The sequence below is a fragment of the Symphodus melops genome, assembly GCF_947650265.1.
Source record: "Symphodus melops genome assembly, chromosome: 5".
NCBI lineage: Eukaryota > Metazoa > Chordata > Actinopteri > Labriformes > Labridae > Symphodus > Symphodus melops.
In genome coordinates, this window is record NC_136695.1 from 13,787,141 (window position 1) to 13,811,416 (window position 24,276).

The 24,276-nt window shown below is 39.1% G+C and overlaps 1 protein-coding gene across 3 annotated transcripts in view; it reads left to right on the top strand.

Annotated features, from left to right (window-relative positions):
* The window catches only part of LOC306823539 (CUB and sushi domain-containing protein 3-like), a 218,788-nt gene that overhangs the window by 53,212 nt on the left and 141,300 nt on the right, over positions 1-24,276 (top strand). For all 3 annotated transcript variants that reach the window (XM_079343128.1, XM_079343130.1, XM_079343129.1), the window contains exons 5-14: positions 7,067-7,316; positions 15,053-15,165; positions 16,431-16,508; positions 18,023-18,110; positions 19,012-19,136; positions 19,589-19,710; positions 21,662-21,765; positions 22,088-22,200; positions 23,043-23,225; positions 23,899-24,225. In XM_079343128.1, the coding sequence (XP_079199254.1) occupies positions 7,067-7,316; positions 15,053-15,165; positions 16,431-16,508; positions 18,023-18,110; positions 19,012-19,136; positions 19,589-19,710; positions 21,662-21,765; positions 22,088-22,200; positions 23,043-23,225; positions 23,899-24,225 (1,503 nt within the window). The remainder of the gene's footprint in view (positions 1-7,066; positions 7,317-15,052; positions 15,166-16,430; positions 16,509-18,022; positions 18,111-19,011; positions 19,137-19,588; positions 19,711-21,661; positions 21,766-22,087; positions 22,201-23,042; positions 23,226-23,898; positions 24,226-24,276) is intronic.

Sequence of the window (24,276 nt, forward strand, 5' to 3'; positions counted from 1 at the left end):
AGCCAGCAGAGCAAATTTGCTCATTACTTCACATTGTACTGTGTCAGGCACAGCCCAAAAAAAAAAATGTTCAGCTTCAGCATATGTATGAGAAATGGAAAGCTTGGAGGACACAAAAAGCTGCAGATGGAGGGTTCTTTTCCATTTCAGGATGGTGTTAGCCTCTATTGCCTTGGGCCAGAAACATCACTCCTTTTTAGGCCTGGGCACTGCTCTCGCCACTCTGTCTCTCGCCTAAATCCAGCCCGGCTCCTGTATGTGGGCAGATGGTCCTTTGATCTTATTTCCTCAGAGATGCTGCCCTTTCTGCTCATCACCGATTGTTTCACACTGAACACACAGCAACACTATATCACTCCACAATCCACTGTTCACCCCCCATCATCTCCAAAACACCTCAGTATCGCAGTCACCTTCTTTTGTTTCTATTTCTCTCTTTCATCTTTATCCCAGTTCATGTCTTCATCCTGTCCAACTTTAGAGGTGCATCTTGTTTGTCAAATGTTTGTGTGTGTACAGAGGAAAGAGAATCACAGATAGTGGAGCCATAGGGGAAACTGCAGTGAAACATATCGCAACAATTTCAAACGGTACATTCTTTTTTTAAAGCAATATAAAACAACTACAGAGCTCAAATCTGATCAATATTACCCACCATCACATAGTTTTTGAATTATCAGCAAAAATTACATTTAGACATTTTACATGCTGCATAGCTTTCATTCAAATGAAAAAAGGGTCACTGGAACAGTGTTTAACACAGAAGAACAACACAGACGTTTTTTAATTTAGTATTACTTTAGCTTATCTTTGCATGAACTACGTCTCGCATGCACTATTTTCTCTATTTTTAAGAAAAGCAGAATAACTAGCTTAGATACCGGAGGGGCCTTTATGCAACATTGTGTAGTACACATATACAGTAGGTTGCATAAAGCTTATTTATTTCCAGGTTCTATCCTATTTAAATGAAACATAAACATGTTTGTCATGCCTCGCTGTTTGTTCTACCGAAGAGAAAGAAAACAGAATGAACTTCAAGCAGAGAAACAGTGAGATGAAGAAACAAACAGCTTTTCTAATCATGAGTAACTATACTGCTCTACCCAGGAGCCCATTTCAATTCCTTCCATCTAAATTGTCTCTGGACATTCATTAAATCAGGCAGTGAGACAGCAAACAGGGACAGCCTGGTAACGCGAGAATATGGTTTATTGATGGACTGTCATTCTTTCTGCCATCAACTGCCGGATGGTATAAGAGAATGAAGACAAAGATAAATCTAGCTCTCTAATAACATTTCAATATGGTAATGTGGCTGGAGTAAACTCACAGTTCTCTTTGCAGTGCCCTTATAACTGTCTATTACACAAATTAAGAATGCAAATGTGAACATTTGACACACCCACTTGTCCATTGCCAAGCTTTTCTCTCCAGCAACAGCTGATATTGAAAAGGCTTGATATCTTTTTGAAGCTGCTGGTCGCGTGTCCAAACTTTTTGACTGGGATGACCTAATCAGGGAACTATGCAGGGTTGGTGTTAAGGATTGAAAATATGGATGACTGTATACCGCGCAACGCGACCCATTTAGCCACAGGCAAAGATTTTCCACCAACATTTCAATTGCTTATCGTGTTGCACAGCAAATCGGAGCTGGATTCTTACAAGTTTAAATAATTCTAGTGGGACTCTAGTGTGATTTGCGTGTGATCTGTCGATGTCAGAGAAATGCTGCCGCTTAAGACAACTTTATCTTTTCATACATGGGGGAGGAGGCGGCGTAGTCAAACAATGTGAATGAGTTAGTCACTTTATTTATTAGACTGTAAAGCAAAGGTTTTGAGACGTAGGAAACACATCTTCTATTCCACCGACACCAACAGCCTTAACTTACCTTTTTTTTTACCTGACACTCATATCTCCTTCAAATACTTACATTTTCCAATCTTTATACATCTAACGTTTCAGTGTTTAAAAAGTGGTTATCATTGCCCATGAGCTTAAATAATCTCCATACTGATTAATTTCCAAGCAGTGGGTTTGAACAAGTTGCAAATAGCCAAATGTAGTTCAGAATAAATGAGTACTAATTGAGCTGTCCAGTCAGATAGGGATGTTTTATCTTCCACGTTTCATTTTCATTGGTGCTTTCATGAAATATTTCTTATTTATTCAACTCTTCTCTTATGAGTCATTACAAATGTGATTCAGGGGAGGGATGGTCACTATTACAACCCACAGCCATATGCGTTAGGCAGTACAATTTACATCTGTGAACCCATTACAGATCTCTATATTCCTTTACTAAACCCTATGAATGTTTAACATGTTTTGTAGCTGAGCAAATGAGAGACTTACTGTAGACATAGTCACTGCCTTTGCATTACCACATGGCATATTACAAAGGAAAAACCTGAGGTAGTGTAGAAAATTATACATGAGTTCCTTCCCTTCGCTCCTTTGGGGTGAATATTTCTCAGTAGGAAGACAAGCGTTGTATATCTGATCAAAGTCAAGGGGAGAGAGGCTTAATCCCTCCTCAAGTAGCATTAGATTGCTGATGCTGGGGATGTAAATGAGCTCAGCTAAAGCAGTCCTAATCCTTACCACCATCTTTTTTCTGTACACTGCCACCATGTTTTAAAAGCGAGACATCCTAAGTCCCGAGCATGCTCTAATGATTTGCTGAGGAACACATTGCCCAGCATTCAGTGGCTCTTTTATGCCACTAAACCTTGTTGGCAGACTGCACCTCAAACAGTGCCATGCATCCCAATGAAACAATGTGCTTGAATACATGGAACCTGTGAGGCATTATTTAGTCGAAGACATTTGAAATGTTCAAGCTGTGATGTATTTTGTGAGCCTCTAACAGCAGTTTGCCAGTTCACTATTTATAGTACCATGCATGAATGCTTCTCAGCGAGAAGCACTAAAAACACAGTCTTCTTCCGTACGTTAATGAATTGCTCCCATGCTTGTACCCAATTTTCCTTTGCAATTTCATAGACTTCAACTGTGGACACATTAATGGGTTATAAGTGTGGTTGTTATCATTGAATGTGATTGTGTAAATCTATCCCATGCCTTGGAGGAAGCTGTGTGTTGACATATTGGTGATTAATTCCTAGCACATACTCCAGTGAAGGAATTGCTGCTTTTCTAGTTTTCTCAAAATGTCTCTTTTTATTTTGCTTACACAGGGTAGCTACTAGTGCCATATTCACTTTTCTCATTCTACTCGTATACAAAAATACCTTTTGAGTCCCTGTTGCACGCATTGCACATGGCTTCTTTCTGCCTTCACCTGAGTTGAATGTTGTGCAAAGATGACCAGAGAGCATGCTTGTTATCACGGAAAACACATCAGAAGAAGCCATGAAAAAAATATTCCTGCTTCGTTTCAGCGTCCTGTTCTGATGTGCAAAGATCTGAGGAACAAAAACGTTTTTTTGTTTTTGTTAATAGATTGTGGGAGGACATTGTCTCTGTTTTTTTATCATATGACACAGTGGCAGCATTGTGTGTTCAGTGCCTTCCAGTCAAAGCACAGTACACAGTACGGCAGACTGTTTCTGCCCGTTCTCTGCACGCACCTCAAGGCCTTGCTTGATGTACTCTTATCTGGAGACGCCTGTGTGTTGATGTTTGATTGATGTACATTTCTTTCCTCATATGATGCCCTTAGGCCCTGGCTGGTTCCCTGCAGATTTTTGAGTAACAGAGCGAGTTACATTCCTTTTGAATTTTACAATATGAAAATGTGGACAGTCTTGTACTGTAAGCACATTGCCAATTGAGTTACTGCTTCCAACACATCCACAGCATTGAGGGGGGTTGAAAAATGGTTTTAAAGTTGGCACAGCTTGAGATGTACAGCCTCTGTCCTTTCTTGTTACTTTATCTTTCTCTTGGCTGACTGTTTAAAAAGAATGTTGAGGAGTGTGAGTTCATAACTGTTAACCAAATACAGTTTGAGCTCTAAGGCTGTGGCCAATTTTGTGGTCAAGAGTTAAACTGATCAAGTAAGTTTAGTTTGGATTCAAAGGTGTCATAAACGTTTATCAGTTGAATGGAAACAGTTATTCGTTTGATTTTATTAAGTGTTAAATTTTGCGGTAGCTCATTTTATAAGGTCTCCTGATAATTCCCTGTCCTGACCTGTGTAGCAGGGTCACTGCTGGAGCACAATAAAGTTAAATATAGTGAACTTTTGAAGTCAGAAACAAATCTTCTGTTATCTGGTCTGCTTGACTCCTTTAGAAGAACAAACACCTGAGTCAAGTGAACAGTCACTAACTGAAGTCAGTGTAAAGTGAATTTACTGTTTCACTTGGATCTTTCGTCTTTTGAGAAACATCATGTTCATTTTTTTTCATTGCAGTTATTTGAGCCCAAGCAGTCCAGGCAGTAATTAATCAGAGGGAAGTCTATTTACCATTTACAGTAGAATATAACACATAGATGATAAGAAATTCTGATTAAATAACACAACATAAATAATACATGGACAAGTTCTGTACATTTTTTTTTAAAGATAATTATCCGAATGGAAAAATAGTTAGCAATGTGAGCCCTGAATTAGATTTGACAAACTGCAGATTGTCTGATGTTTTATTGGCTTTGTTAGCTTGTAGTCAGACAGACAGGAACATTACTGATAAATGTGGACTCTACAATGTCCAGTTTTGTAAGAGAGATATATAAACACAACGTCCTTTATGAAGATCAGGTGTAGTGCAGGCCTGCTTCATACACAGCATTCATTTAGGGTATTAAGTGATTTAATATATCAAAAAATATTATTCTATTTTGAACTGTAAAAACTGAAAGAAACATTTCAACATTTCAGTTTTATTCTAACAAATCCACATTTTAATCATAGATTTTTCATGTTTTGGAAAAATAAATGCATCCAAAAAAAGGTTCAGTAAAGAGTATATTCACATGGAAACAAATCTGATATATTTTAGTCCACAGTAAAGGAAACCTGGTGTGTTGCTGTATCTAGTCTATAAAAAAAGGAAAAGGAGGTCAAAGATCATGGCCACTGTGAATGAAGAATCAACACAATGAAACGTGTTCTCCAGCTCAATTCATGAATATAATAAAGAAGAGACAGACAGACAATGAGTGCCGACTCAAGGATGGTGTGAGACTGTAGAACAATGAAGAGTAGAACAATAAAGATTAGATTTCGGATTTGTTAAATCCATGGCAATTACTTAAAATGTAACTTTTTATTATAACCATTCTGACCTTTGAACTACAGCTATTTCTTTATTTGAGATATCCCTGACATTTCTCTGACATTTTATTCCTCCTTATTAAAAAAGATCTATCTTGTCTGTCTCTTACAAAAAAGCTTCATCTTCCTATTTCCTATCATTCTATTTTGTATGTTTGGCTTTTGATTTTTTTTATCTCCACTTGTGTCTTTCCTTTTTCATTTTTTCGTCTCTTCTCCTATATTTGCCGTCTCTTATTATCCGCCACTCCTCCACCACTTCATTGCTGTTCTGTTCGCCTTGTCTGCTATGAGGGCTCTTTGCGCTGCCCTCCTGTCTGTCATCAAGGTTAAAAAATGGATATGGGTCCTTTGGCTAGACTCTGAGCACTTTAATATCAGTTTAATTTCAGCGTATAGTCAATTACTCTACAAATCTGCTGGGCACTCTCTGAAATGCCATCTTAAAGGCAATGAGGGGATATACAACTTGTCACTCAGGATGAGAGCTACATGGTGGAGAGTTTGATGACTTGAACGAGGAACAAATCATGACTCCACGTCTTTTGTTGTTACAAGGCTGAAGACATTCAACAAATGAACACCTGCCCTTGGTGTTGTTTACAAATGAGGGTCTTCCCTTTCTATGAATCCTATATGTGAGAACATCATTGACGTCTCAGACAGTATCAATGCCATCTCCACCCTTCCTATAAAGTTTTTGATCAGTTGCTCTATCGCTCTGCTTCAGCTAATGTGTGAAATGACATGGATCAAGCAGCTCCTGCTCTCCAATCTTCCCCCTCGTTTTTCTTTATCTTCTTTTGAATTTTATACATCCGCTTCCTTGTTCCTTGACCAATTGTGTAATGCAGCATACAGGAATGTTCCAAGGCTGGCAGCGCTGACAGCTCAGAGAGCTGCGCTGAGCCATCAAAGGTTTAAGCTGGCACAGCTGAGTGTCACATATTAGTCTTAAATGATGTGAAAACTGTGAAAGCCCTGCCCTCATTAGAATTCTTTTGGGAGAAAAAACGGATAGAGGGATAGAGGGGAGGCTGGTGAGTGATAGTAGAAAGATCTGAGAGGTCTAGAAGAAGAGAAATGGACGGATAAGAAGATATAAGGAAAAGTAGGGGGTGTAAGAGGGGAAAAGGGGATGTGGAGGGAAAGAGAGCCAGCCACTGTTATGGCAAAGTGCATTAACATTCAGCTGATGTGCCATGCTCCCCACATTGGAGAAAAATTTACAATTTCACAGCATTATAAGCCCTGTTTATCATTGTTTGTTTGTTTCCTGAAACATGAGGGGGCTCCGAGGACACAATGATGAATTACTGACTCTTGGGTGAAGGGGGGGAGACACGATGGAAGAGAAAGCTCAAATAAGATTGTTAGAGGACTTTTCCTCCCACATAGCAACTGCACAAAAAAGAACACTGACAGAAGAAAAACACATTGAATTGCTTCACACTTCTGCCCATCGTCAGTTTTGTAAATGCTTCATGATAATTGCCAGTAATAGAAAACATGAGTGAACTTTGTATCCTGCATTTTAAATTATTTGCAAACCAATTTTCTGCCAGAATTAGCTTTATATGCTGGACTTGACAACTTGTGGATGTGTGAAACAAACAATAATGTGTTAAAGATTCCATATCACTCCTTATGTTTGATTTATCTAAAGGATAGAAACAAATGGTTTTTGCCTGAAGCCACATATTTAACCATCATTTTTTACGTTTAATAAGAATGCGGAAAAAAACCAAAAACATAATCAATGTGTCTGCTCTCTTTTAACCCTGCCATCCTGCTTTTCCCTTTTCTGACTGACAGCCGAGGACACGTGCGGTGGCACCCTAAGGGGCTCCAGTGGGCTAATTTCTAGCTTCGATATCCCCAGCGGTGATTTTCCTGGCGCTGGCGGAGGAGGAGGAGGTGCTGGAGGCCTGGGCAGCAGTGGGGAGTGTAAGTGGACCATCCTGGCGGATCCGGGCGACACCATCTCCCTGGTGTTCACTGAATTTCAGATGGAGGAGAAGTCAGATTATCTGGAAGTAGAGGGATCTGAACTGCCAACCATCTGGTGAGTTGAGCTGTGAAGAAGTGCGAGTGTGTAGTGCTTGTATAATCAACAGCGCATTACAGCAGAGACAGGTTTTTATGTTTGTTTGTGTGAATGTTTTGCATGGTGTTGACTAGGTGTTAAAAGAAAGCTGTTTCTAATATGTAGAGGAGATTGTTAATGTGAAGATCCAGATCTGGCGTTTTTATTCATATACTGGTTGGTATAAAAGCATGGCCCTTCAAAAAAAAAAAAAAAAAAAGGTAAAAGGTAAAAATGCCCACACTTTTACTGTCGAAGTCAGAAATAAGTTTTAAACTAAGTAGTGAGATTATGTTTTGTTTTGTTGTCCAAGATCTCATTCAGTGGTTCATTGGTTTTAAAAATCCAAATCGTATGCTTTAAGAAAGACATCTTCATAAATATGGAAGAACTGACTGAAAAAATCTCTTTTTTAAGATTTATTTTTGTGCCATTCATTTAGAGAAACTTGGGAGAAGGACAATGTGAAACAACATGTGGGAAAGGAGTCATAGGTCGGATTCAAATGTGTGCTGTCTGCTTGGAGGACTCTGTCAGAGTGTGGTGAAATAGAGTGCAGAATGGGCAGCTTCACTGTGTTGTCTTTGGATTTCTTCTTAGTTTTGGAGATAACAAAGAGGTCTGCCTGCTGTGATCTTAAAGCATGCAAAGAACAAAGGTTTGGTATGTATGGTTGAGCGTGACATGTAATACTTGTTAAATCCGCCCTTTATATTTGTTGCATGTGTTGTAAACTTGGAAAGGGTGTCAGCTAACTGGCATGCAAACCTTTGAGGTGAATTTCCAGAGAAAGATGTGTGCAGACAATGTTTAAAATATGACTTGTAGTTCTGATTGAATTAAATCAATTAACAGAGAGCGTGTACATGATTCCCTGTTGCATAATTCAAATTCAAGTGTGCAAATCCTTGACAGAGTTGTTTTATTTAAAAAAGCAGCCTTCAGACAATCTGGTTTATGGCTCTGTCTGTGGCTTGATGTAGAAGTCACTCACAGAAACAAGAACGATGAAATGGGGTTTGAACCCCCCACCTTAAGGCCAAGGTTATCCATCTCTTCTTTGTCCAGTGTGAAAGGGAGTATCTGCCTGGTTTATGGGACCCTTCTGGGCATTAATTATAATTGGCTGGAAGAGGCGCTAATCAATCACTGAACTACGAGCTTTGTTGTCCCTGAGAGTTGTCAGAGTGGGAGAGAGAGGCAGACACTGTGTCGCTGGGAGACAGGGAGAGTCAAAAGGAGAAGTGCTCTGAGTGTGGCGATGACTGCTAAGTATTGTCTGTTGACGTAACTAAAGAGAGCGTGACAGAAACCTGATATGAATGTCACTGATTTGTTTTGACAGACCATCAGGTTGCCCTCTTATTTCAGGTAAAAAAAACAAACCCAAAAAACCCCTCTAGTTTAATGCCTCAGAGCCCAATGTAGGAAACACTCTATGGTATATTGTTTCATGTACTGTATTCATTTACTTTTTAGTTATTATAGTCACCGCAAAATACATTATCTTCACAAATTAGTCTATTGTCATGTAGTGGAAGATTCAAATAATGATAAACTGTCTCTTTTCCAATATTCTGGCTCGATAACCTGAGTTTGACACCAACAAACTGAGTTCTATAAGTATCTGTCTCTGATCTAGAATAAATACATTGTTTAATTTGACAGGTTTTTATTCAGTAGCAGGTTTCTTAAATTCTGGAACACATAACGCTGAAGTTTATCACTAGTATGTTCAGATGTTCTCCTTATCACCTGATGAATCCTGAACAACATTTCATCGATTACAGATCAAATCTGGGAATTATTAACACCTGTCAAGAAAAACAGTGGTTATATGTGCATATTTTAGATAGATAGATAGATAGATAGATAGATAGATAGATAGATAGATAGATAGATAGATAGATAGATAGATAGATAGATAGATAGATAGATAGATAGATAGATAGATAGATAGATAGATAGATAGATAGATAGATAGATAGATAGATAGATAGATACTTTATTGATCCCGAGGGAAATTCAAGGCATCCAGTAGCAGTATACAGACAGGCAGGACACAAGACATTAGTTACAATACACACCCGCTGTCCCCCCCCCCCCCCCCCCCCCTCTGTATACAATAATCCCCCAAACAAGATTTAGCAGCCCCTATGTGACTAAGAATAAACATAATTATATGTTGAACCTGTGCAGTTAGCATTAGCAATTAGACTTAAAACTTATATACTTGTGGCCTCACCTTTGCACTCAGTTTTCAATGTCATGGAGTGAGGCATTTGTTGTATTAAAACAACATAAGAGAGATATTTTAGGGTATCAGACACAATGTGATGACACGTCCATTGAGTCGTAGCCCCGAAGGGTCAGGTGACATATTCAGCGAAGCTTTTTGCATCAGTGTTCAGATAGAGGTCAAACAAAACATAAAGTATGTTCAGGCAGAGCAGTTAAACAAGCCCTGCTTTTAGTCTTTGGAGTTTTACTATTTGTGCTGAGTGGTCACCATGCTTCACTTGAATGCTTTGAAGCGCCAAGATGATGTTTTTTATGTCACCAAATGTCACAGGCTGTCAGGCAGAGTTCTCATTTTAAACCCTACAATCCAACTGGGACCCAGTGAGTTTGAGTGCATTGGGGCCAGAATATTAGAGCGATGCCTTCAACTGGGCCAGGTAAACAGACAGACAAGCAAACAAACACGATTCAAAGCAAGCAATTCTCTCATGCCCATAAAACTCTCGCTATCTATTTATACGAGCGTCTCTGATGGCAAGCAAGGCCATTGGACGACTAAACTCTGAAGCTTCCTCACATGCAGCACCAGCTGCAGGCAGAGACAGACAAACTGTCAATTTACCCTTGAGGTTCACAGCTGCTTAACGATGATTGACAGCCTGGCACCTTCAAGTCAGCCAGATTTAACATCTCTTCTTTGCCTCTTTCAGGGAAATGGTGTTAAAGCTTGACCCAACTTGACTTCACCCTCAGTCAACCATTAATGTTACAAGTTGTTTTTTTTTAATTAAGTAATAAAAATAAAGTAGAAATATGTATGCAGCCTCACAGATTCAATAAAGAAACCTTACTGATTAAATAATTGACTTCAGTGCTGTGGAATAAGACTTGAAACAGTGCTGTGTAGGGATGTGAAGATCACTTTTAAGGCAGTTAAAAATTGATTCAAAAGTGTCAAGGTTCGAATCGGTTCTCTGAAAAATGAATCGCTATAGTATCATGGAGCATCAGCGGCTGTAGAGCAAAGGAGGTTAATTGTGATAAGCAGGCATTATCATGGCAGTGGAAGCATTTCGGCTTCCCAACACAGAAAATGAAAGACAAAAACTGAGTGCAAACATTATAACAAGACATAGAACTTTACAACGAGCACAGCCAACATGATGCAACATTTCATCAACAGCACAATGAGAAGCTCCAATCACCTCCAGATTCTCTTAAAAATAAATTGTGAGGAAATTGTATCGTGACCTTAGTATTGTGAACTCAGTATTGTGAATTATATCATATTGTGAGTTGTATGAATCGTTACATCCCTTGTGCTGTATGCAGAAATGTAATCTTAACAGATTGAATGAGCTCAAAAAATATATGTTACAACTTATGATATTTCATTTGTTTTGTACACGTTATAGTCTTAATAAGTTTGCTAGGGCAGGTTGTACTTGCAATTTCCTGAAACTTATGATGGATGGTTTCTCATACTGAAAAACCATTCCTGAAAGTTGAAAGTACACAATGTCCAGGACTCTAGGGCAAAAAAAATGTTTTGCTGACACCTCTCAGTAGCTTTTATCCTTTTATCAATGAAGGATTTCTATCAGATCTCTGCAAATGAGTTTATTGATTCCATCATTGTCACGCTCTGGAAGGTTGATGTGAGGCTGCACATCAATCACCGTAAAAATAGACAAAAAAAAAATCTGTTTCCTTTGATAAATGCCGACATTGGAGTCTATCTACACTGAGAAAACAGTTATTTGATATTCTTCTGACCTTTAATATGAATGTACAGGCCTGTTCACAAAGGGCAAAAACAACAAGCCCTAGATTACACGTCACTCACTATTTCAAAAACGGAAACAGAACATAAACCTGAAAGGCTTTACAGACATTATATCCACATTTTGGTTGATGTTCTGTGAAATGTGACCAGCAAAAGTTATTAAACATTTTTCTCTTATCTGCTGATTTCCCTCTCTAACATTGACTGTGTTAGTTTTTAACATACTAAGAACACTTTAACTTTAACAATAGATATCCTATTGACCATGTTATGTGCATGTATTTTATTTAACTTCTTAAATATGAACAACCCCTTCCAAAGAGTGTTTCAGTGATTGTCAGCAGAAGATTACAATATTCAAAGTCGATTTAGAGCAAGAAGTGCCCTGCAACTAAATGACCAACTTTGCTTAAATTACCATGTGTGTTGGATTCAATTTCTTTTTTGTGGGATTTGTTATTGATTCTTACCCATCAAAATGCCTCCAAATGCTTCCCTCCACTGCAGTCAGGATCCAATGCTTAATTAAAGCAATGTGAGATGACAATTGACCCGGGCATTCTACCGGGGTAAATAACGTAAGAAGCTGCACGATACACCATCACTGGCTCACTTTTCTCAGAAGCAGACAGACTGGCACCAAGCTGCACGAGATCATATTTAACAGTCCCTGACGAGAGAGAGAGCAAGAGCGCAACGGCTCCCTCCTCGTCCCATAAGATATTTTTGCTATTACTCCTTCTGTCCAATTTGATAGAATATGTGTGGGAGGGAAAGACATATTACCTGGTCCTATCTTTTTTGACAAATTTCAATTGGTGGCTCAATATATTGGGTGAACCTAGGTATAACCCTGCTCTGTAAAAGCAGTGACACCAGAGATTTCAACATAAAGCGAGGTCACTTTTGGCCACAGCACCTGCACACTGGGACTCGTTATCCTAGCATTTTGATGAGATAGCCATGCAGCCTTAACCCCTCAGCTTTTCAAATCAGGCCTGTTTTACTGAGATAACTTCACGAGAGCTTTCTGATGACCCTCACAAACCTATGTCAGAGGCAGCCAATAGTCCATGAGTCACCCCAAATAAAGCATATGAAACATGCTTTAACATTGATAACGCCAAGCACATGAACCCAATGCCAAGAAATAATCTCTGAAACACCATATTTTATATCAACAGTACGAAGGCATAAATAACAGCAGGAGTGAGTATGAGATAGAATGGCAGTGCATTATGGGAGAAATCCATTCTTTTCTAATTGAACTTTCTCCTCTTTTGTCACTCAATATGCACGATGGAGATACAATGACAAAACACTAGACGGCACTCACTTGTTGTTTTCTGTTTTAAGGAGAATGGGCGGCCCACTCTTCACCAGTAAATTATTTGTTTTGATGACAGTTACATTGAGGAGTACGAGTGATGGGCATAAAAGTTTTGTGAAGTAGCCCTAAATTATTTTGCACAAGCATTTGGCTGCTGTTAAACATTTTATCACTTGCTGGTCATATGAGGACAGTGTTTGAACCAAAATAACATGACCCATTGTCAATATACTGCTCATGTACATCATTTAAAAATCTTCTTCAAGGAAAGCATACAAAGATTTGAGTGCACCAGTCATCAATTTGTCAGCACACATCAGATGATGTAAGTCTTCCTTCTGTGCTGACTTACACCCTATGTGTGTTTCTGCAAGCATCTGCTCTCACTGGGAGTACAGCAGCTGGAGTGCAAACAATTTCCTCAGTGCAAACCAGGCATATCCAGAACGAAACAAGGAGACAATACATATTTTTCACTTAGGACTTGCTTTATGTAGCAGGGAGGTTTTCACTTGCTGACTGCTCTTACATAAATTATTGGAATGGTTTACCAAATGTAGATACAAATGTACCTATTGCAGCAAGTCCTCTATAAGGTGCCATTAAGCATTTATTTACTGCTTATTGCACATCCTGTTTCACATCCCCTGCCATGCTTTCCTTTTCTGACAACAGTATATTCACCTCCGCAGGTCTTCAATTTGTAACATCACTCCTGTGCTGCCAGGAGCATCCAAGCAACTTCTGGATTGCTTCTGCTTTATTGTCACTATCTATTTTGTTGTAGATTACTTGCAGAAATTTTGCAGATAATTTGCAGCTTCCTCTTCTGGAAAAATGGAGACAGTTTCCTCTAAATAGTTCAGCTACCTGAAGGCTGCGCTTCTTCATTCTGCCCGCATATTGGTGTCATTAGCATTTTATCAATGACACAACGAGGGAAAGGTCAACTTTTGTGTGAAAATCAATTACCTTTTAACTCTCCTCTACGAGCAGCCATCATCTCCCCTGTGATTGATAATTTGGATTAAATATCAGTATTTAAAAATCCCATTTAGTTTGTCAGTAAATTGAAAAGGTACAACATGCGAAAGCCTATAATCTGTCTGAAATGTATCTTTTCTGCGTACAACTGCATTGCGGCATGAGATGCTTTACCTGCATTAACCTTCATTCATTACACATTTGAACAGCAGCTGTAAACGATTTTTATTCACATTTATTTCTTATTTTGACATTTCCTTAACCAGGGAAAATGACTGCAAATCAGCCATGTCTAGAAGTCCTATCAGTTTCACTTTAATAAGAAGTTACAATGCCTACATATATTGTTCCTGACAAATGAACTGATAAATAATTAAATAAATCAAATGTCAAGTAGTGTAACCAATGTTTTATCGCTGAAACGGCCACCAAAGGAAATAACTCCCCTTTCCCCGTTTTTGTTTCTCATCCTTCTTTACTTGTCTCTTCCTCTTTCTTTCAATGCCACTTTCATTTCTTATATTTTACTTTTGACTGTCCGCCCTTTAGGTGACTCCATGGGAAAGGACAAAGAAACACACACATACACACACACACACACACACACACACACACACACACACACACACTCACACACACACACACACCTACACACACACACCCACCTACACACTAACATGAACTAGTGGGGGCATGTATATAAAATAAGTTATAACATTACCTTTCTTCTCTTCCAAACGACTGTAGGCATGCAGGGCTCAACCACAGCACGTTGCATTGTAGCCTGTTTCATAGCTAGCATAGCATTGTGCGCTCTTGACTGTGATGTTACAGGACACGGTAATCTAAGCTGGTCAGCTAGACAAATGAGAAGACCCTTTGCAGTTTAAAAACTATCCATGATTATTATAGAGAGTCCCTGATTATAGAGAGTCCCTGATGCCTCAGCCATGTGCTGAAAGAAACTTCTGATCAAATCTTCCATGGATAAAGTCTGATCGCTTGGGCTGCATTCACACCACAGCTAAAAGTGACCTGTAACTGATTTTTTTGTTCCTATGTGACTACTATTTTATGACAATGTGAACAGCATAAGTTGCATTAAATCTAAAAAAATAAAATTAATTTCCCCTAGCTTTTAGTGCTCATCCTTTTTTTTAAGGATTTGCCTGACTTACAATGTACGCAAACTGGAATATATCATTAATTCTATCATCCACAGCTGTTCTCTCCAAGCTTTTTGTTCATAATTTGCACTTTGGACGTTTTACTTTCTTTAAAGTGACAAGGAAGCACAGGTATGCCTTGATCAAGAACGCTTTGCAGCTGAGTTAAATCTAAAACAGATGACTGTTTGTGATTGTCACCTCTCAGGCTCACTGGAATGAATATCCCAGCACCCATCATCAGCAACAAAAACTGGCTGCGGCTGCATTTCGTGACAGAGAGCAGCCACCGCCACAAAGGCTTCAGGGCCCAGTATCAAGGTAAGACAAGATTGCTTCATTTGCACAACCTAATAGAGGGCATCCTACTTGAATAAAAATGGGATCATTGTAGGAATAACACACTGTAATTACAAAACATGTTTTTGATCTTTGTTAACTGAATATTAAACAGTTTGATTAATACCCCCTCCGTAGAGGGGATGAAGGCCTTTCTGCTTCAAACCATTGACTTCAAAGGGCCTTGTTAATCAAAATGTGAGAGATAAGTACCGTATATACTTTCCACCTTATAAAAACTCAGCTCTTGGAGCTCAATAATCCATTACCCTGACATTGTTCTTTGGCATGACTGTAAAGTCAAAGTATGTGCTGCATATACTATAACACTGAGGCTCAGAGCCTGGCCCCAAGCCAGATATGAAACCTTCAACTTCCCCATCAACAGCTCTGTAAAAACTTCCAGTAACCTGCATGTGCCGCGACTCTCTGGCGTCTAAATAACGACATAAAATCAATTGCACTATATTTCTCATCTATTACATGGGATTGTTGTGCAGCATTTTTGAAACACATTTGTTATGTATGATGTAAAGGGCAGGTATTTAAAAAAAAAAAAAATTAAAGAAAGGAAAGGCACTTTGGGGTTTATTGTGCTGTTTCATTTTGAGCGTGTAACAAGTCTTATGTGGTCACTGAATAGATTCACATCAAAATGACGTTTGAAAACAGGTTAAATGAACAGGTTGACCTGTTGTTCAAGATCAGTGGAGAGCCTTTGTCTTGATGTTTCTAAATTCAAATGGCCTTGTTTTGCTTGGTTCATTGTTAATTGCTTTTGGCTATTGTGTTGGTAATTCAAAGTTATGACAGCTGCTTGCATCACCTGGCTTTGTGTGCAATATGGCCCCTGCTGTGTTTAATTAGACGATCTTAATAAGTAATATTGCAGTCCTTAGGCTTCTCTTTGATTCTGCTTACTTTCCCCTACAAGCTTTAACCATTAAATGTGCTCTGACCAATCAATTCCCATCCACTGTTTAATATGTCTTCGTTATATAAACAAACAAACAAACATGAGAAACTAATTTAGCTTTTATATAACCGATAGGCCATCCCTTAGGCAGGGATCAGAGCAGTTGGACTCATTCATTTTGAAAAAGGATGTTCACCAGACGCAATTATATTTTGATGTTCTTCATAGAACCAGTATTATCTGGAGAAAGAAAACCCTTGTACTGTATCTTCTCACATCTAATACTGTAACTTCTTTTATCTAATGAACTCTTTTTATTGCTCTCGACCAGTGAAAAGCTCTGGAGAGCTTAAATCCAGAGGGGTAAAATTATTACCAGGAAAGGACAACACTAACAAACTGTCTTTGAGTAAGTCTTTGATTTTTCTTATGCAACTGTTTTTATTGTTTTTTGTTTATTTAGGGCTGGCGTTCTGGTGTTGGTTTCTTCCATGCCTCCTTTTTTGCTGCATCCTTCGGTGAAGGGATTAAGCTACAGTACTAGATTTTGCAGAAGTGCAGTCCCCTTTTCTTTCTGATGACTTATTTCACCTGATGTCCCAGACTCCATGTCCTGACACTAAAGACCTGCGCTAGACCAGGGCTTGTTATGTATATGGCAGCAACAAATGCTAAATTCCGTCAGTTGCAGTCGGCCATAATCCTCTCATTCTGTATTATTTGAGCAATACATTACAATGACTTATGTTCATGCCCTGTGTGATCTACACACAGCAGTAGTCAAGGTTGAGTGACCAATCACTTGTCAGATGATTTGTGTACACTTCAGGCTGAAGTGAATGCGTTTTAATTGCTTGCGGAGCTCCGTCATTAACATAAATCTGAAACACAATTCCCTCTTCCTCCACACTGTGCTAAACGCTCCAGCGACAACAGGTTGTAATCTTTATTACCTGACGTTTGGTAGATTTTGCATCACATAGAGACATGAATAATGCAGAGGGCTGTAATCTCTTCCACCTGAACATACTGTATATCATTTAAGACAAGGGGAGATGCTTCATATGCCCTGTGGATTCATTGCATATAATTGAACCCATAACTGTGTTATAACCCTCAACAATTAACTTCAAAGCTAAGGAACTTCCTGAAGGAAGTCAAAGAAGGGAAGGAATGTGCGTTAAAACAGAAGGGTCGATGTGTGTATGGGCGGGTGGGTTGTCTTATTGCAAACATTAAAACAAACTTAAACAATAATTATGATACTACATATTTAATGAACTTTCATTTGGTGTGAATACAGCCTTTGATTTACAGTTTATAATGCAAGGGAGAAATGAGCCTGTTAAAAGTCACAAAAGCACAAATAAAATATTTCAGTATTTTCCTCCTTCCAATCTTAGTCTTTACATTCCTACTGCAGTAAAGGATATACTCCTAAGATGTCTGCAAGGCTTTATCTTGTGTTTTTAAACTAGTATTATGTATGGAGACGCTCACTGTGTGATTATTGTAGCTGTTAGAATTGATAGTTGGAGGTTATATAATCCTCTTAGTACCTATTGGGCCCAGATATATTTCTCTCTATGTTGTGTAGCTCGGGTGAGAGAGTTGAATTTACCCTTGGCACTCCCTTTGATATCACAAAACACTAGTGTGTATTCACATCAGCTCTGCCAAATAACTGGCAGTTGGAAGTCTCTGACATTGAGAGATGAGGTCAATTTGTCTAACTGTGTGATCCCTGGAATCACATTCTTCTACCAAACAAAACTACTGAACATCCAAACAGTCTTATTTTTTATTTTATTTATTTTTTTACTATTCAAGTGCTTTCCACTGCAGTGGGTGTTTTCTGATACGAAAGCTTTGACAGTTTAAGTGTCTCTCATGGCACTTTTGGTGTTTCTCTTTCTCACTCAGTGAATGAAGGAGGAATCAAACAGGTGTCTAATTACTGCCCTGACCCAGGGGAGCCGGAGAATGGCAAACGGATCGGCTCTGACTTCAGGTGAGTTTGTGCTTCAACATGTGGAGTGACAGAGTTCAAATTAATATAGAAGAGAGATACAGAGGACAGGCTCCACATAGTGTCAGGTTGTATCAAGTGAACAACCCGTGTGCAGATAAGCCCAACTAAGACTTTTACGGTTAACATGCAACAGCTTTCACACTAAATGTTTGATGGAAAATATTTTTGCAGATAGTTTTTGTTTTTTCTTCAACAGTTTCATCCGCTTTAAGGTTCATCAGAAGAAAGAACATTTGTATTTGTCCATGTCAATATACACCCTCTAAACTATGCCTAAGACCACTCTCCATTGGTCTCCATTAGCTATTTATGTCATGTGCTGCATTCTGGGCTGGGAATCTTTGTTTGTATCATGAATTTATTTGATTTTTATTCTTAGGGTTACGATTAAAATCAAAACGATTCTGGATTCATGGCCTATTTTGGAATTAGTACTTTATTCAGGGTTTACTCCATTAATCTGTGAGACTGACTGCATTTCTTGCTGCTCTTTTTGGCATTAAATTGAGCTAAAGCGCAAACCTTAGCACTTAGCAGGGAATGAATGATTAGCACAAAGAAAATCGATTTTTGGAAGTTATGAATCTATTTGAAATCCCAGATGATAAGAAACTTTTTTACATAAAATGATTTTTTTGTCAAAAGATGTTTGTCAATCCATGTGCAAAAAAAGGCTTACTGTTTGAAAGGACATCTTTGTAACAGTTTTAAGTTGGACACAGGGACTGTCAGGATGGACACTATTGACACAAATATCTGGTTGCATGCAAACCAGTAATGAATGACATGAATTAAATAATGAATTAGATATTGCACCAGGAGTCATTTTTGGCGAATTGATTGCTTTTCCAGGTGCTAATGGTATTTGTTATCTTCTCAGCATCGGAGCAACTGCTCAATTTACCTGTGATGAAGACCATGTGCTGCAGGGTTCCAAAACGATTACCTGCCAGCGCGTAGCCGAAGTCTTTGCTGCTTGGAGCGACCACAGACCCGTCTGCAAGGGTGAGCGAGGCTTCTGAAGAGCTAATAAAACAGTTTGATTAAGGCAGTGCCTCTGGATACGGGCTCTATGCAGATAGAGGAAAGTTCATTTCTGTTAATTATGTATGAAAGCCTCTGCTGCAGCACTGTGCTTTTCCATTCCGAAAGGCTTTGGATGTTTTTCTATGTTTCATAATACCTGAAGCACCTTTTAGAACTTGATTAATGGAAATGCAGTTAATAGACCTCTCTACTTGTGCAAACACCACATTGTCATTTTGTCATATTGCAAAACAGGACTTATTGTCCTGCTGTCTCTGCTTATTTATAGTGAGTTTACCTGACTTCAAGGTTCTTATAGAGATCATAAGTATAATATATCAATGTATGCTTGTTTTAAATGACCATGGATATGTTAAAGCTGCCTTTAACTTTGTGCATAAACATTGTCTTCATGTTTATCTCTGTTACAGTGAAAACATGTGGGTCCAATCTTCAGGGACCCTCTGGGACGTTTACATCTCCTAATTTCCCAATCCAGTATGAAAGTAACTCTCAATGTGTTTGGATAATCACAGCCAGTGATCCAAACAAGGTAATACAATAAAGTATGAGGTCTTTTGTGACTGCAGTATTCTTAAAACACAGATTTCAAATTCATCAAAGACACACCAATAACTCCCATCAAAAGAGAACAGTCTTACCTGTTCATATCAGTTTGAAAGCGTAAACATTCAGTCACTGCTATGATAAAGTGGGCTGTATATGATGACTGTGGGCTGCATAGGATGACGGTATTGTTGGAGTGAAATCTTTAAGTGAAAATAATAATAAGTGTTTGCCAACACTGATTTCAAAACTATCGGATAACAATAACTTGACTTCCTTATTGTTGTGCATTAGAATACTCTGTACCTCCAGAGTGCAGCAATTGTTTGGTATTCCCTTCCTGCAGATGGCTTTGCGTATGCATCTATTTTCCAAGGGCTTCGGAAAGGTGGGAAAAGGTTACATAGAATATGCATCTATATTGAGTTAAAGCCACTGCTACTGTCCCTCATTAATGTATAGAGCTGCAGTGTATCACATTTCAGTTCTCACTAGACTACCAATTTGACCAGGCTGTTGGAACGGCGCGATTTGCTTCATTCATCTGGTGTTACAGAAATGGAGAGAAATAATGATTGAATGAGATCAGCTTGTCCCCAAAGTGAAGAGGTCAAAGCTGTTTTCCTAATAGCCATTACTGCTCTCCTACAGTGTAAATTCATTTTGGCTGTCTATTGGTATTCTAGAAAGTCATATACACATGGGTGTCAACTCACAAGGACTGGCAAGTGCCATGGCTTTGCGCCGCCATGCCCTCTCCTAGGCAAACAAGCCAGCGAGTTGGCTCTGAAACTTAGAGTTATTATGCTAATTATGATTATGCATGAATTGTAATTGGGCTGTTAAACATGGATATTGTGCAGGCATTGTCTTCCCAATGGTTTGAGAAAAGGGGTGCTAAGGATAAGCGAACAGCCATCATATGTGTGTCATCAACAGATGTGTCACCCTGTCATTACAATGTCTTTTCTATTTCTCACTAATCCTTGCAGACAAAGTGTAGGCTGAGATAATGTGGCTTTATTGTGTACTGTGTCTGAAGTGTACTCACATTTATCTTTAGTGTAAGCTGCTGATGCCAATTTCATCAGTGAATGTGTCATCGTAAGTAAAGTTATGTGCACTTGTTTAGGGGAAAACGATTTGACAAAATGACAGCTGACACATAAAGTATGTCTCAAGGGTGAATGCGGGCAGGCAATTAAAAATGTTGGACTTCTAAATTTGCCTTGTCGTTATCGGCCCTTGGATTTATTCTCTAGTGATGTCAAAAGATGCAGCTGTCAGCTTCTATTTTTGTTTTAAAGTAAAAAATGTTGTGTCCTTTGGCTGTGAGAATGTATGAGATGGACAGGCACAATTTTACAAAGCCTAGATCTATAAAAAATGAAAACAAAGTACGAGTTGACCTTTTAGTTAACCTCTCTTTTCTCTGGATGACTTTTTGACTTGAGTTTAAGGGAGCTGCTTTTGTGTATAGTTCCCAGAAGTACGATCAAGGTTTTTGGTGCATTGTATCATTGAAGATGTTATATTCTTTAAAAATGTCTACAGCCACACATGGTGTTTTCTGTACATTCACTTGCCTCTTACAGTTCAGCTGTTTTAAGAAACTGTCTCTGCAGAAATGAGCAACATGAATTTCCAATGAGGAATGAGGTGGTGGGTTATTTGGTGATAAAAGTTGAGATTTAATTGTAAATGCTCTTCAGTATAACAGTTTGGCTGCTATGAATACATGCCATGCAGAAGACTGACACAGGATAAGTCTCAGTGGGCAGATAGTTGGGCAGTCAGACATTTACTTTTTTATATTGATGAACATCAATAATACACTGCAGAATGATGAGTCCTTTTAAATGACATCATATAAATATACACAAACGTTGACAGAACTGGTATTTGTAATGGTCATAAGTGTATGTTTTATATATCAGGTAATCCAGATCAACTTTGAAGAGTTTGACCTCGAAATTGGATATGATTCGCTAACAATCGGAGATGGAGGGGAAGTTGGTGATTCTAAAACAATAATACAAGTGTAAGTACGACATATACAACTTGATATTGTGCTATAATGTTGCTTATGTAGGCAAGTTCAATGTACATCTTTTAGATTAAGTTTTGAAGCCAAGAAAACTTTTAAATGATACGATGTCTCCATTTACAAACAAGCTTGCTCAATATAATCTGTCACTGTACACAGAAAAGACCACATTCTCTTATTGCTGGAAACCATTTTTGAAATGACAATATGTGTCGTGATGTTGTTTGATATCTGGTTTTGTAAACAAGGGGCTTTGCGTATGCATCTATTTTCCAAGGGCTTCGAAAGGACTTTTCTGTTTGCTCCGTTTGTGCAGGTTAACAGGAAGCTTTGTTCCAGACCTTATTGTCAGCATGTCCCATCAGATGTGGCTTCATCTCCAGTCTGATGAGAGTGTGGGTTCCATCGGCTTCAAGATCAACTACAAAGGTACAGAGACTAAGAGTAATGATACTAGTGCATGTCTGTGTCTGTGTCTGTGGGTTTTTTTCAATGAAGAAACAACTCCATCCTCCTGTCTGTCCTTCTCTCACTCTCTTTAAAGGTTGCATATTAAGCCCTTTTGAGCCGCTTTGGGGTTCATATATCTAATTTATGTGTCTACTTAGGTACGTTCACAATCGCTAATGATAAAAAAAAAAGCGTCTATTTTCATGTACTGCCACTCCATGCAGGTTATCTCTTCTACCTGTGTTTGTAACACTTTCGATTCCCCCTTGAAGAGAGAGAAAAATAAAGGAAAGGGTCCCCACATGTGCCAAGTCTGATCTGATTGGTCAGCCCATCTGCTCTTTCGTAATTGGTCAGTGGTTCGTCTTTTTTCTTGGATATGTCCTGCCCCTTTTACCTTTATGGGAATGCTACAGTCAGTCCGAGGGGAGCTTGTGCTTGCTAGGCTTGGATCACTGATGTCTTTTTCTTGTGATGTCACAACACATATTTTCAAAGAGGGGGGCGAGGAACCGAACATTTCATGCGGCTCTTGCTATTGCTAACATGAGGAGGTATAGGAGAACTTTGAATTTTTGCACATCGATGTGCCTAAACATGCACAAGACACCTGGAAAACACACTAAAGACCATATAAAACCAGAAAAAGCAAACTATGGGACCTTTAAAAATACTTCCTTAACCAGACGCTCAGCCTGTTCACCTGGACCTTTATAGATAAAGTTAAAGGCAAAAAGAGTAGCTCAAAGTACTTTCCTTGACTTAATCCTACTATTTTTCCCTTGTTCCCCTCTTTCTATCCCTCCTTCCTTCCTCCCCAGAAATTGACAAAGAGAGTTGTGGTGACCCTGGCACACCGTTGTACGGCTTCCAGGAGGGTAGTGGATTTTTGAACGGGAATGTGCTGCGCTTTGAGTGCCAGTTTGGATTCGAGCTCATCGGGGAGAGGATGATAACCTGCCAGAACAACAATCAGTGGTCGGCTAATATCCCCATCTGCATATGTGAGTCTGATACATGCCATTTTTCATGACAGAAAATGAAGAATTACTTCTGTGCTTGAAAAGTTCACCATGACACTAAGCTATCATAAGATTAATCACAGTGTTGTTAAATGACCATGTAGTGAATTGTGGGTAAACAGAAACAGATGTACAGTAAAGTGGGAAATTGGTAGCACACGGTTGCTTTATTTATTTGTGGGTTAAGTATATAGGGATGAAGGTAGGGTTTACAATGGTTTCCTATACAAAGGCGATTGGAAAGGAAAAACTTCTAATGCTATACTGTCTTCCTCCTCTGAGCTTCACTACGGCTCACATATCCATAACAACAAACTTTGGTTTGTTTAGCTTCACTGAGTCCACTGGGACAGTGTGCAGTATTCCTCTGAACCTATACTGTTGTATGGCTGTATTTTTTCACGCTTCTCTGCTCCATCCCTCTTACAGTTTCATGTTTCTCTAACTACTCAGCACCCATGGGAGCAGTGCTATGTTATGATTGCTGAGCTAGTTATACTGTGCTGACATTGTTCTATTTTGTGCTTGATCCTGTCATGGCAGAATCCACAGTGTAGATAGTCATATGACCTGTGAAAATTGCTGTACAACAAATTGCCTCAGCTGGCGAAGTTTACCATATTTTCTAATATTTCTTACCCCCTGTATCACACAGTCCCCTGCTTCTCCAACTTCACCGCTCCAATGGGGACGGTTTTGTCTCCCGACTACCCAGAGGGCTACGGAAACAACCTCAACTGCGTGTGGCTGATTATCTCTGAGTCTGGCACCAGAATCCACCTGGCCTTCAACGACTTTGACTTGGAGCCTCCTTATGACTTCCTCACTATCAAAGATGGGGATCAGTCGGGCGCCACGATACTGGGGCGCTTCTCAGGGGCCGAAGTTCCATCTCACTTGACGTCTAACAGCAACGTGCTGCAGCTGGAGTTTCAGGCTGATCACTCTATGTCTGGTCGAGGGTTCAACATCACATATAGCAGTAAGAGACTGTTGGATCATTTTATTTTGTAACATCAGATCATGCTTAAAA